The sequence below is a fragment of the Hydra vulgaris genome, chromosome 08 (assembly GCF_038396675.1).
Source record: "Hydra vulgaris chromosome 08, alternate assembly HydraT2T_AEP".
Taxonomy (NCBI): domain Eukaryota; kingdom Metazoa; phylum Cnidaria; class Hydrozoa; order Anthoathecata; family Hydridae; genus Hydra; species Hydra vulgaris.
Genome location: NC_088927.1, coordinates 35,728,032 through 35,743,476, shown reverse-complemented (window position 1 = coordinate 35,743,476; position 15,445 = coordinate 35,728,032). Strand labels below are relative to the sequence as shown.

Below are 15,445 nucleotides of genomic sequence, written 5' to 3'. Positions count from 1 at the left end.
CGAAATAACTCTATTTGGGGTTTTTGGGACCAAATTATTCAAGCCATTTAATAATAAAAAAAAAAATGTCATTAAAATGTAAATTTTAGTCAACAATTTTAATAAAAACAATTTCTAAAATGTAATTTTTGAATACACAAAAATGCTGAAATTATGAACCTAATATAGTAATTTTGGCCAAAATTACTATACTAGGTTCATAATTTCATAACCCATATATGGGTCAGAACATGCCAAATGCTAGCAAAACTGTTTGAAAAAAAAATCTTGTAGGATATTTTACACATCAAAATGAGAGATTTGGAGGCTTAACAATTTATTTTCGCGGTCAAATTCGGCAAAACCCATTATACGCTAGATTGGCGGAGAGCAAGATATTGGCATTTTGGATCACAGAACTATTTCTAATCAAAGAGGAAATCAAAATGGAAATATACTAAAACATTTCAACAAGAAAGCAGTATTTACATCAAATTAAGTAAACCGGGTTTGTTTCTAGAGTTTTTGAAGACCTTAAAAATTTTTAAATTTAGCCAACAGTCTTGCTGTACAAAGTTAAAGGTTTTAATGTGATAAAATAATAAAATTTATGATGCCGGTTATACTTTTTTTTAATATGCTAATTCAGGATTCTCGACAACTTAATAGTTTCTCGAAAAATCTAAACTCACTAGAAAACATAGTGTTTAGTTACATATGATTTATTATTATTTAATCTAAACTCACTTGAAAACATAGTAGTGTTACATATGATTTATTATCATTTAAACTAAACTCACTAGAAAACATAGTGTTTTGTTACATATGATTTATTTTGTAACATTCTACTTGCAAAAACCTCCAAGTTACCATTGTAAAAGTCGAAATAAAATAAAATTTAGGCATAAAAAATCTAATATTTCTATTTATGGCAAACGTGTGTAAAAAAACCAATACACAAAAATTATTTTGAGAGAAAATACAAAAAGTATGATAATATAAAATTCGTTATATCTAAACGCTATTTTAGATAATATTTAAACAGGTTTTAACGTTTAAGGTTAACATGTTTTAAAATTGCTATTATTTTATATACAAACTATCATATAACAAGATTTATTTCATCGAGAAAGTGGCTCATCGCCATCAATAGAAGTGAACATTTGATGCATTTTTTTAGAGAGTTCTGGTCCAACTTTTCTGTTAGTTTGAAGAACACCAGTACCACGACGAACCTTTTAAAAGTAATATAAAATTTAAAAAACAATTTGAACTTCACGGCAAATTACATGTTTTATCAACAATAAAAATAAAACAAATTCTATGAAACTAGTAGCAAATAGTATATTAGCACTACATAGCTATTATATGAGACTGTTGCGTTAATGTTACGCTTGTGTGTGTGTGTGTGTGTGTGTGTGTCTATATATATATATATATATATATATATATATATATATATATATATATATATATATATATATATATATATATATATATATATATATATATATATCGGTTAACAAAATATTATTAATTTAATAAATGCCACTGAAAACAAAAATTTATTATTTTTTGGTGAGAAAGATAAATTCTAATATTTCAAACAAATTTGTTTTAACAACCTAACTGTAAAGTTAAACTGAGTTTTATTGTAGGATATCCAAATAAAAGTTATCTTAAACTTATCGTTCCATGAACACGTGGTGGATTTCAAGTAAAAATAAAAGTCCAGCTAATGATAGATCAAATCGTATAACCTTATTAAAAGACTAAATGAAGTTTTTATAAAGACTTAATAATTTCATTTCATAGGATTATAGGTTGAAAATAAAGGTAAAATATGGTTAAAAATACGAAAAAACTAAAGAGCAAACCGAGTTACTTGGATTTACAGCAATTCATTCAAGTTCTAGAGAAAACCAAAAAAACCTATAGAACTCAAATCAAGTTTTGGATTAGAGAATTAAGTTTAGTGTCTTTGTTTTGATACCATAAACACAAGTAAAACAAAAGAAGCTTTAGCAGAATTGTTCTGCAAATCCAGCACCTTGTTGTTAAAGGCATGTCGACGCCATATTTTTGAGCATCATGTCACTTATTTTTAACGATTGGAATGATCTGAATCATGAATATCAAAATTTGAAAAAATTCTTAAGTCCAACTGATTCCTAGATTAATCAGCAAAGGCTGAGTACTATTTAATTTTACAAATACGTATTTAGCACATAAGTATTATAAAAAGGTAATCAAAGTTTTAAAAGTTAATACAAGCAAATCTAAATCTATTTCTAGAAAGCCTGTAGTGAACTTTGCTTTTTCCTTTCCTCAGTTATAACAATTTTTTATATTAATTTTACAATTGAGTTATCCAATTTTATCCGAATTATAATTTTATTAAAGTTATTTAAGTTCATAATAACTGTAAAAAATATCTTTTAATTATTTTCTCTCTATCCATTTTTTACAATGAATGGTTTCTTATAGCCGAACTAAGTTTAGTTGCTCAAATATACTTACTGATTGTTTAAAAAAATACAAGTACACTTACTGATTGTTTTAAAAAATACAAGTACACTTACTGATTGTTTTAAAAAATACAAGTGCACTTACTGATTGTTTTAAAAAATACAAGTGCACTTACTGATTGTTTAAAAAAATACAAGTACACTTACTGATTGTTTAAAAAAATACAAGTACACTTACTGATTGTTTTAAAAAATACAAGTGCACTTACTGATTGTTTTAAAAAATACAAGTGCACTTACTGATTGTTTAAAAAAATACAAGTACACTTACTGATTGTTTAAAAAAATACAAGTACACTTACTGATTGTTTTAAAAAATACAAGTACACTTACTGATTGTTTTAAAAAATACAAGTACACTTACTGATTGTTTTAAAAAAAATATACAAACTTGAATAAACACATATAAATGGAAATTTATTTATTTTTAAATTAAACATTCATACAAACCTTAACTATTAGTATATGAAAGCTGGGAGAGGAAAAAATTTAATATTTAAATTTGTTATATAAGTACAGATGTTTATAAAAATTAGAATTAAAGTGATGCTTTTAAAAACTCAATGTATACAACAATATGTTTCTATAAAAAATTTCTAGTTTTTTTAAGGAAAAGTTGCCAGACATTTACCTCAATATCAGCAAGCAAGTTGACTCCAATCTCTGGTGGAAAAGATTTGTATGCCTAAAATAGTTCAAATAAAAAGAATTTTTATAAGTAGTCTTACCTACATCCTAGCATAGGTGTAAATATGTTTTTTTGATGTTTGAAATTTTTAAATATGAAGTAAACTCAGAATTTAGATTTTTTATATTTATAAAAATTGAGAAAATTCGGAAAATATCGCACTAATAAGAGATTAGGAACACAAAATGTTTGTTCCCCTACCTCAAATATGAGAGCAACACGTTTAAACATTTTTTTTTATACAATCTATAAACTAAATTTAAATTCAATAAATTTTAATATTTATTAAATAATCTTTTGGTGTTCAGTTTTTATTATTTGGTGCTTTTATTTGCAGTCTCAAATTACTGTAAATTTTTGCAAAACATCAAAAATTAATTAAGATTTAATTCGCTGTCAGATATGTAGATACTAACATTATTGTAAAACTTTAAGTTCCAGTTGTATAAATAGATGAAACAAACATTGGGTGAAAATTTTAAGCAAATCAGGCAAAAAGGTAAGATAGGATGGCCAGAAAGTAAAACATGACATTTTGAGAAAAACGCATTTTAATATAATATTCAAAATTTTACCAAATATTTTCAGTTAAATTCTCCATTTAAAAACTTTTAATTATATGAACATGAACCAGAATCATAAATTTCTTTTTTGGTCCTTCTCTATATCATTTTTTTTGGATTTGCATTTGCAAACAAATTATGACTCCTTTTTAGATGTTATCTAGATTTTTTTGTTAACGGTTGAACAGCATTCAAGAGAGCCAAGGATCATGTTCATTCAAGTAAACCTGATTTCAATTCCAATATTAAAATTAAAAACAGCATCACAAACTTCTAACTCCAACTATGTTAGCAAACATACTTTGTTTTAGGTTTGTGTAACCAAATCATTAAAACTTTCATTTTGGTTTTGGATGATAGAAGATAAATGTCTAAGAGCTCATCTTGAGATAAATCAATGTAGATGACTCATATATTAGATGACTCATATAGTAGATTACTCTTTAGATGAATTATAACTGAGACTGGAAGACTCAGTTATAAATCATCAGATAACTTATTTGAAATTTATCAGATAACTTATTTCAAATAGTTTTCAAATTTATGTTCAGCAATAAATTTTGTACCAGAAACACATCTTTAATTTTTTTTTAAATTTTAAATATAATTAATTCTATTTTTCATAAGTGTAAATGTGATATGAAACATGATTTTAAAATGTTATATACTTTGTACACTAGTTAAAAAGTTCTTTATCTACTAAAATTGGTCATCACAAAGACCATGATGGCAAATAATATATTGTTATTTTTTGTTGTTGAGTAAAACACTAAAATAAATAAACTTGTGTCTTATAAATGTTTTTAAAATTTTTAAAATCATTTCACAAAATATTTTATAAGAAAATACTTTTAACAAATGTTTATAAATACTTCTAGTACTTCAATGTACTCTGAATTGTAATTGAATTGAAAGTATTATTTATATAAGTATATAAACATGTTATATTATACAGTATTATATATTCAAGTTTTATAAATAATATTTATTGCAAAAACAAAAAATATTTACTTTCATAAGTAGTAAAGGTGTTGGGTAAGCTTGTGTAATTGCAACAGAAGTGTCATAGCGAACACCATAAAATTGCTGCAGCTGTTGATTCCATAATTGAAGCACTCCTTGGCCATCATTAGATACCTTGGAAAATTATTTATATTATTTTAATATTCATATATCTTTAATATAAAGTTTGTTTGATATGTATTGTGCACTTAAGTACTCATAACACATTCAAATAATACACAAAAATTGATAAAAATTATATTTTATAAAAAATGTCAAAATATGTCAATTAATGAAATCTTAAGTATCAAAAAAACCTGGTGAAAGATGTTTATGAACTTTAATTAAATATTAAAAACCACCCCCAAAAATTTTTTCGAACTTTTTTTTTGGTTAATTAATGTACTTTATGACTTCTTTTTTTACAAAATTTTTTTTAAAATCAATATACTTGGCTAAAAATGTGTAAATAGACTCTTTATCAACAGAAAAGGGCAAATGTCAACAAATGATAAACTTTTTTTGCGTTTAAGTATTTAAGAGTCTGTCCATACAAGTTTTAGTATTTATACACTCTTTAAAATAAAAATGGAACAGAATATCAAATATATAAGAAATTGAATGGGTTAAAAAACAGTTAAAAAAATCAAATACAAGCATCAACAATTTTCCAGTAACAGAAGCACATCTTGGCGCTATTATTAGAAAATATATTAGCAATGATGAATATAGATCATGATGATGATCAGATTCCTCGTCCTATAACTACTGAGATTAATAATGCTTGTTGATTCTCCACACCAAGTAATACTATTGCAAATGATTGAACAAGATTATTACCTGAAAAAACTGAAGATATAATTTTCTTAAATGATGTATGGTTGAAACATTAAACTAGATTATAATTGTTAATATATGTTATTCATTATATGCATATTTATAAATAATAAGGGTAACAAATGCCTGGGGTCAAAACGACTGAAAAGACGCCTTTTTATAACTTCTATAACAATTTAATGTTTTTATATTAAAAATGACCTTTTTTGCTCCTAATATTTTTTTGGCACCCGGGGCTAAAAACCCTGTTAGCCACCCTTCGCTATGCTATTAGCTGCATGTATATAGGGTATGACTTTTAATACTTTATTAGAACTAATTAATCATATATATATAGATTTTAAAATCAGAAAATAATTTTTTAATTTATATTGTAGCAAGTCTCTGTTATAAGCTGATTAAGCTGATCAGCTGTAGCTTGAAACTGATTGTTGAAAATCAATCAGTCGCAATCTCTGCTTGTGTTTCGCTCAGTTTTATACTTTCAGATAATTAGAATTTCAAAATTCTATATCTATATTCATGGCCTACTATATTCACGGCCGTATGTCTTACATTTTCGAGGGGATAATTAAGAGGCCGGTTTTGAAAGTTTTGGAAACAAAATACGCTAAAATATTATTTTTGAAAATATTATTTTTTCTGAATTTACTAACTTTTAAAGAATTTATATTAAAAATGGTCAACCAATGTGCTGCACCAAAATGTACATCAGGATACTTAAGCAACAAACAAAAACAAATTGCATCTTTTCATTTTCCAACAGACCAAAACTTAAATCAACTTTAGATACAATTTGTTAATCGTTCAGATTGGACTCCAGCAAAACATTCTGTTTTATGTGAACTTCATTTCGAAGATTAATATATAATTAGAGGTAACAAATGTACAATGAATTAGCTTTTAAAACTTATTCCTTCTAAGTATTCTTGTGAACTTTTGCAAAAAAAATAATCTTTACCAGTTTTAAAAACTTCTAAAAGTCCTCCTAAATTGAGAATATTCCAAAAAGATCAGTTAAAAATATTTAAGAAAAATAATACAATTACAAATGTACATAATTTGAATGAAGTAGTAGCACCACCAGGGTTTCAATTTAAAAGATTTGAAAAAGGTGTTGTATTTTATAATACAGTATTTAATGAACAGACATATTTTCCAACTATATTAGAATCAATAACAGTTGATGTAGACCTAAATGTACGTTTGTAATACAAAGGAACACCACTTCTATTCCAAGGAGGAGAGTATGAGGAGGAGAGTATGATGGTGCTGACAAAAAAGGTAACTTATACAAAGGAATTGTCAAATAATAAGACTAAAAGAATCTATTCTATTATTGTTCAAGCAATTCCAGAAGTCACATTCTCTGGAAATTGGCAAAAAATAGCTGATAACCTTAAAAATGTAATAGGTACTGGGTTCACTGTGCATGGTATAGTGCCAGACAATCATTCCACTAATGTTAATGCATTCTCATCATTATTACAATGTTCAAGTCTAAATCAAAAAATTTTATTATCTACCCACAAAATCATGAAAAGAAAACATATTTGCTTTATAATATTGTGCATTTAGTCAAAAACCTTAGAAATAATTTATTAAATGGTAAAAAATTTGTTTTTCCAGACTTTAAATACCATAGTGCATATATCAATATTGATTTTCCATTATGATAGCTGGGATGATTTATTCAAGATTTACCATAATGATAATGATCTGAAAGGTAAACTTAGAAAAGCTTCAAAGCTTACATATGAGGTATTACATCCAGGAAATAATAAACAAAGTGTGGCACTTGCATTAGCAATTATACATAAAACTACAATTGCAGCTTGAAAAAGCTATTATCCAAATCGAAAAGATGTTTCAAATTTTTTAACTATTTTTAACACTTGGTGAACAATTGCTAATTCTAAACAAAGGTTTTCACCAAATATTATTGGCAATGCTATTGTATTAGGAGACAATAAAATCATATTTTACCAAGCTTTGGCTGATTGGATCAATCAGTGGTTTCTTTTACCTGCATTCACCCTCACAACTCAAACTGCCACTTGGCATTTGTAAATACCTTACGTGCCTTGGCATTTGTAAATACCTTACGTGCTCAAGCACTGCTTGTTGAAGAGCTCCTGAATGATGGATATGATATAAATCAAAATTGCTAACTAAAGCATCTAAAAACATCTAAAAAGAGGAAAAGAAAAAAGTGAAATCAAAATTATCAGTTGCATAGCATTTGTTTATATAGTTTAATAAAACTTATTATTTAATTTCTTTGAACTATTTCTTAACATTTTATTCAAAGCGTTAAAATATACATGAATATAGATATATAATATAGATAAATATAATATACATAGATAAAAATGTATATTAATTTGAATAATTTCTGTGACAACTTTCCAACAAATATTACACAAATGTCTTTAAACCTTTGATACCTATTTTATCTTAAAATATATATAATAAAAACCAACTGCCACTTTTGAAGACAACTGCCACATTGAAGAACTTTAAGTTAAAAATGAAGATTTGAGTTGCTTTTTAAAAATATAATATTCTACGCAGCCATTTTTTCAGTAAAAATCAGCCTCTTAATTTTCCCCTCAAAAATATAGTAGGCCATGCTATATTCAAAAATATATGGTTACTTTTAGATAACCAGAATTTAAAAAATTTATAACATTTGTTTCAGAAAATGCTATAGAATAATACAAAAATAATCAAAAATATCTTTTTTGTTAAGAAGCCCACTTTTTCTTAGGCAGAAAACATTTTATCAATTTATTTAAACCTGTTCAATGTTTTGGTAATTTTTTAAAAATTATTGCAAACATTCCATTGATTGTAGGGAATTTAGCTAGTTACTTGAACATTAATCTTATGATTAATACTTAATATTTTAAAAGTAGTAGAAAATAGATGAATTTTTTATCTCACCTTAACGCAGGCTTTATCAGTACTTGCAAAATGAAGAATCGTATCAGCACTAGTGTTTCTGAAAAACAAGAAGATTCAAAATCTTTATTATTGATTGTATTTTTTATGATTCTATAATACTTTGATTTTTATTTCTCATTTCAGTCATTATAAAATTCTTATTACTCTCATTAAAATACAATTTCAACAAAATATTACTTTTGTGAAGCACTAGCAAGAGCTTTTGTATATGAAGAAACTAATTCTGAGAAGTCTTTCATTTGTTCTGCAAATCTATACTTAACATCTGTAAATATTTGCTGTTTTGCTAATGCTTCTTCAATAAAATCTCTATTTAAAAAGGATGAAACAATCTTTTGTCGTTTTTTAACAGGATCCTTGTCAGTTAACACTTGCTTACGGTATAACTGATTTTTGCTTGTCTTGGCTTGTCTTACAAAGAAAAATATAAATTTTAATAAAGAATATGTTAATCATTCCATTTTACTTGCTCTATACATTTTTATCTACCATTCAATGTTAAACTATTTTTTATTAAATGTCAAATAAGATTTAATATACAAGTTGAGCAAAAAAAAATCTACCATTAGCAAAAAAAATCTACCATACACAAAATCACAAAATTTACACTTTTAAGTTCATAATCATAAACTTTTATAAAATATTCAAAAAATAAAACAATTAAGTTAACACAATTTCCAATAAAATGTTTATTATATGAAGGTTTATTGCATGTATGTTAAATATTTTATGTATGCTAAATATTGCATGTGTTAATTTTCTAAAGAAAAATTTAAAAATCAAAAACCAAACATTTTATTTCACAACATTTGAAACTCTTAATCATAATCAACAAACTTTTAAATTTGAGAGTTTTAATATTTAAATTAGATAAATTCAATACTTAATTTCAATTTCAATATAATGCGTGATTTAAAAAGAGTTATTTTTTAACAGAGTTATTTCATTTCATTTTCATTATTTCAATTATTTGTAGAACTTAATTTTAAACTTAATAATGTAAGCATTTATAAGTAAAAATTGATAAAAATATACATTTTTGAGTGGTTAAAATTTAAGAAAAATCAAACTTTTACTTTTATTTAAAAATTTTTATATCTTTTTTTATGTTGTTTTTTTTTGGCTTTATCTATGTTCTTTAATTTTAATGTTTTTTTGCTTAATTCTTTTGCTTTTTTAATGTATTTTTTATTTTTAAACATAAAAAGGTTTAGATATGGATTATAAACCATAAGTGAGATTTTGTAACATAATCAAAAAGTGTTGAAACAATTCATTTATTTTTCATAAACATTTTTTTTTCAAAACAAATAAATAATGAGAATTAAAGTATAAAAATAAAAAATAATGAGAAATAAAGAGAAAAAAGTATTAGAATTGAATTATTTGCATTATATTTAGTAAGTGTGACATTTCACACTATCACGTTTAATTTAGTAAGTTTCACACTATCAGGTTTTGTTCCAATCAAAAGTCAAGACAACAGAACTTTTTTTCCTAATATCAATCAGAAATTCAACATATATTTTTAAGTTTAAAAAACTGTATTTTTTTTTTATGTCCAAGTTTTTAGAACCAAACAGACTCAGAAACTGAAAAATTGGATTAAATGTAAACTATTTTAAATTGTAATCACAAGCAAGAAACTTACTGGTAATATTCATTTATACCAATAATTACGATACACAATGTTTTACCATGAAACATTTCTTTAACACAATTTATTATATTAATAAGACTTTCTTTATCACTGTCCTATAAAACAAAAAACAAGAAGCTTAAAACAGTTGACATGGTGTATATATGAACTTTTATATTAATGATGCATAACTAACTAAATCTTACATTTGCTTCGATACTTTTGGCTAGTTGTGCAGCAGACATCATAAACAAAGCATGTTTTTCTTCAATATACGAGCATGTTTTAGTGATCTATTAGATTTACAAAATAGCAAATATACAGTACTGTGAATAAGTTTTAGACCACTTGTATAATTAGACGTATTTACAATTTTTTTCCTATGTAATTTTTTTAAAGCGTACTTAAGTTTAATAATATATAAAAAAAATTGAAAGAATATATTAATTTGAATAAATAAACAAAATTGATGAGGAAACATGAGGGATTTGTTTGTTTATTTATTAAAACAATGTGTCATAACAACTACATCCAAAACAGGATATTCGAAAAATGCTGTTACAGAAATCAGAGAAACTGGCTCCCTTGAAGATAGAAAGAAAAGTGGTACACGTCCAAAACTAACAAAAGATGACAATAAATATTTAAAAACCCTATCTTTAGGAAATACAAAAAAAGCATCAACCGAGCTGGCAAAAGACATTAACACAGCAACTGGAAAAAATGTCAGCTCTTCTTTTATTCAACGGCACCTACTTAAATCGGGATTAAGAGGGTGTGATGCAATTCAAAAACCATTATTACGGTGTGGCAATAGAGCAAAATGACTTAAATATGCAAAACAACACAAAGATTGGACCCAGGAAATTTTTAATCGGGTTCTGTACACTGATGAGTCCAAATTTGAAATTTTTGGAACGAAAGGACGCCAATATGTTTGAAGAAGAATTGAAGAAGCCTATCAGCCCGAAATGCTGATGAATGTTTTGAAGTACTTCAAAGAGAATGGCACAACATACCCCAGGATTTTATAACTAACTTGTATGAATCTATTACCCGGTGAATATTGGCTGGGGATGAAGCAAAAGGAGGGCATAGTAAATATTAAGAGTTTCTTATGAAGTTTGACATAAAAAAGTTTGTAATTGTTCCATATTCTGTGTGAAATACATTTGTTTTAATAAGTTTATAATTTAGAACTACAAACTTAAATATTAGAGAAAAATTATCTGGATTTTTTGAAAAATGTAAGTGGTCTAAAACTTATTCACAGTACTGTACATGAAAAAGAAAAACATTATCTAAAAGATATAATATCTAAATATAAATACATAGGTATGTGTGTGTACCTCTCAAAACCTCTCAGTAGAACTGAAGGATGTTCCACTAAGTAATGTATACAACTATGACAAAACTAACTTGACTGATAATTCTGGTTTTAAAAAAGTTATAACTAAGTCAAGTACGGTTAAACCACATAAGTTAATAAAATATATGCTATGTAGGTACTTACACACAATATCTACAAACCAAAATTTTTTTTAAAGTATAAATACTATAAATCAAATTTATACATTAAAATACATTAATTTGTTAATTGTTCAACGTATCCCTATCATGGGGCAACATTTTTTTCAACTTCTTAAGAACATTTTTGAGAATTGCCTACATTGCCTACTTGTTTTTTAAATGCGGCAACAGATCAGGGTTAGGCAGTAAAAGCAGCAAAGTTTGTTTATATATAGAACATTAAATAATTATGTATTGATTGATTAATTGTATCAGTAATACTGATAGAAGATAAAGTTTACTCAAGGGAAATGCCTAATGGTTTTTTTTTAATTGAAAAATATGATTAAACACGGCTTATTTAAAAAAAAGAAGTTTAAACCAAAAAAACTATGGTTTTTTTGTTTGTTTTATTTTTTAAAAAAACCTTAGTTTTTAAAAAACACAGTGATTTTTTTTTTAAATCATGGTTTTTCGGATAAAAGATGACCATGCACTGGTGGGCACAAAAAAAACGCATTTTGTGTAAATTAATAAAAAATGTTATATTTAAATTTTTTTTATGTAGGCGTGTATTTTTTATGATAAATTTAAACATTTAAAAATATTTTTCCATGTCTTTCTAAAAATCTTTTAAACAAATATTTTTTAGATTTTTTTTTAAGTTAAGTTTTTAAGTTCTTTTAAATTATAAGTTCAAAACATTTTGTGACTAGTTGCTTAGAATGAGCGTAGGAATATTTTATATAAATTATACAAAAATATAAAATAACTTTATTTACATGCATGCATGCATGTATTTTGCTAATTAATGTGAAAGTTTTGAAGTATTTTTTATTGTATTAAGTATTTTAATTTTACGATTTTTTTAAACAAGTATTTAATTTTTTAAAAAGATTTTACTTCTCTACTTTCAATTACGGTAGGCATGAAGTTCCAATCTTTTATAATAATTTTTAAGTTCGTTATGTGAAATGCTTATTAATAAAGTAACATATTGCCTGTAACACTCAAATTAAAATTAAATCAAATTGCTTGTAAGCAGTACATTTTATTTAAATCACAGGCGCATTTTATCTAAATTATCAAAGAGTATTAATACCATATTAATATAACATTTTTTATGATCATTTTACAAAGATGACTTTAATCTAAGATTGCATCTTCAATAGGAACTATTTAGTTAATATATTCTGATACATAGTTATTTCTTGGGCGCAAAAAACATAAATACATAGTTATTTCTTGGGTGCAAAAAACATAAATACATAGTTATTTCTTGGGTGCAAAAAACATAAATACATAGTTATTTCTTGGGTGCAAAAAACATAAATACATAGTTATTTCTTGGGTGCAGAAAACATAAATAAAAAGGAACATAAATAAAAAATTCGTCCATGTTGAACTATAATCTTCATTATTTTAAAAAGACTACGTTATTTTTTTAACATTTTTTTTTTTGTTGCAACATTTTCGAAAAAATAAATGTTTAAACAATATTGTAATATAAAATATTATATATAACAATTTAAACGTTAACAAACGTTAACAAAAAGATTTGTTAACGTTGTCTTGAATTTAAAGTCAATATATTTTTCTATTATTGATTTGATTTTTAAAAGTTATAAGTCAAATGTGCAACCATCACTTCTTTGGAATTGCCCATCTTTATTATACTAACATAGTGGATTAGTACACTTTTCAATGTCTTATTTAATCTGTTCCTATAACTTTATGGTAGGGTTTTATGTTAATGGTTAGCTGAGCAATTATTAAGCAAAATTTTAATTAGTTTAGTATTTAAAACAAGTAAAACAAACTTGTTAAGAAAATGGCTAAATTAAGTAATTGTAAAAAAAAATGTTATGAATAGAGTTTTAATTAGTATAGAAGATGTTTATATGGGACAAGATAAAAAACAAAATATCACCTTTGAAAGTTTTCAAGCCAAAAGTTCAACTTGAGTTTATATGAATAAAACTTATTCCGGGGTATTTAATATTTATAAATGTCAAGAATTAAAAAATTGCAGTCAAAAATAAGATATATATATAATAAAAAAAATGAAAGTTTTTAAAAGTGTACCTCAGTTGTATTTGTAATTTCGTAATTAAAACTTTCTTTTAACCATGCTATAGTAGGAAAAGGCAATTCTTTAACTTCATATCTGGCACCAATAACCTGTAAAGACTTCAAAACATCTGCTCCATTAGGTTCCTGAAGGATTAGAGATCCAATAACTACTAACATGCGCTAAGATAAAAGGTGAAAAATTTACAATACCGTTTGCATATATGTGCTCAATTAAAAATGCTTTAGTCTGACTTTGGCTTACTGAGTTATGGTAAACTTATGAACTCATATTTTTTTGTCCCTTTTAGTTTGTAAATGTGTTTAAGTTCTGTGCAACTTTGACCATGGTTCTTCAAGTTATAAAATGTTATTAAAATAATAAAAACATAAAAGTTGATCTAAAAAATAACATTTTCTAAAAATAAGAACTAGAAACCAGTTTAAAGTTTTAATTATAGCAAAAAAAAAATTATAAAAAAAAACACACAGGCTGTTTGGATTTCTAATAGCAAAAAAAAATTATCAGTAACTTCTACAGCAATAAAAAAAAAAAAGTAACTTATTCAATTTAAATCACTAAAGTCATAAAATAATAAATTAAATTTTATACATATTTTAAATTTTTTGTGTTTTTATAATCAAAAGAAAAAGAACTGGTTTAATATTGTTTAGTTTCTTCAAAAATGAGATAATGGTTGAACCCTGATTAGCTAAAAGTACTAAGATTCAAATCTGAAACTTGAGAAAAAAAATGTTCAAACCTTTAGGAAACAAGTTGATGTTGATTTTACAAGATATCCAGAACTTGTTCTAAGAAAACCAGAGGCAACATGGTCAAATGTCAGCATTCAATAAATGTAATTAATTCTTTTGTAATAATCTGAGCAGTCTAAATAAATCCTTTAATTTCCTAATAATAAGTTTCCTACAAACTTAAAATGTTGATAAGACTACTCTTTGCTAGAACATGTTTTAGAAGAGATAAATGTCTGCCCAAAATGGTAACTTGGTAACTCATCCAGATTTACAGTCACTTAGCACTAACAGTAAATCTGGATGAGCAAATTATCAATTGAGGAGTGGTTGAATAAACCATTCAAATGTTATGAAATTGATAGTTGGTCACAATCTATGAACAGACAATTATGGAAAGACTTGGGCAAAAGCATCAATATCAATTAAAATCATTAATGATTTTTCAGAATCTGGCATTAATTCATTTTAACCAGATTGATGGTAGGATGAAAATCTTATTTTATCCCAAACAGACCCAATCCTGAGACACTCAAAATCAATCAGTAGAAAGTAGAACCTGTAGTGTTCAAAATCATTCCATTTTTATTAGAAATAAAAAGAAATTGTAAAGTTAACAAAAATGCAAGCATTTCCTAGGAAATCTAACTGATACTTCATTTAAAGAGGTTCTCTGAGCTTAACAACTTCATTGAACATTAAACAAAAGTAACCTTTATGAAAAATAGAAAAATTATAAAAACAAACGGAAAAACAAAAAATCTAAAAATCACTGACATTTTATAATAAGTTTGAAAATTTCTTAAAATTTCATAATGAAGCTAGCTAGTAATGTCAAGACAATGAACTATAGTACTGTTGCAGGTAGTGTACCAGCTAGGTACATAAAGTATGCATTAATAAAGAT

At 25.3% G+C, this 15,445-nt stretch overlaps 1 protein-coding gene across 2 annotated transcripts in view; it reads right to left on the bottom strand.

Annotated features, from left to right (window-relative positions):
• Positions 1–685: 685 nt before the first annotated feature.
• LOC100202321 (crossover junction endonuclease EME1) overlaps positions 686–15,445 on the bottom strand; it is a 29,395-nt gene continuing 14,635 nt past the window's right edge. For both annotated transcript variants that reach the window (XM_065803575.1, XM_065803576.1), the window contains exons 5-12: positions 13,798–13,965; positions 10,410–10,496; positions 10,216–10,319; positions 8,742–8,975; positions 8,544–8,601; positions 4,770–4,895; positions 3,139–3,192; positions 686–1,214 (exon numbers count right to left, since the gene is read on the bottom strand). In XM_065803575.1, coding sequence (XP_065659647.1) covers positions 1,101–1,214; positions 3,139–3,192; positions 4,770–4,895; positions 8,544–8,601; positions 8,742–8,975; positions 10,216–10,319; positions 10,410–10,496; positions 13,798–13,965 — 945 coding nt within the window. In that variant the 3' untranslated portion in view covers positions 686–1,100. The remainder of the gene's footprint in view (positions 1,215–3,138; positions 3,193–4,769; positions 4,896–8,543; positions 8,602–8,741; positions 8,976–10,215; positions 10,320–10,409; positions 10,497–13,797; positions 13,966–15,445) is intronic.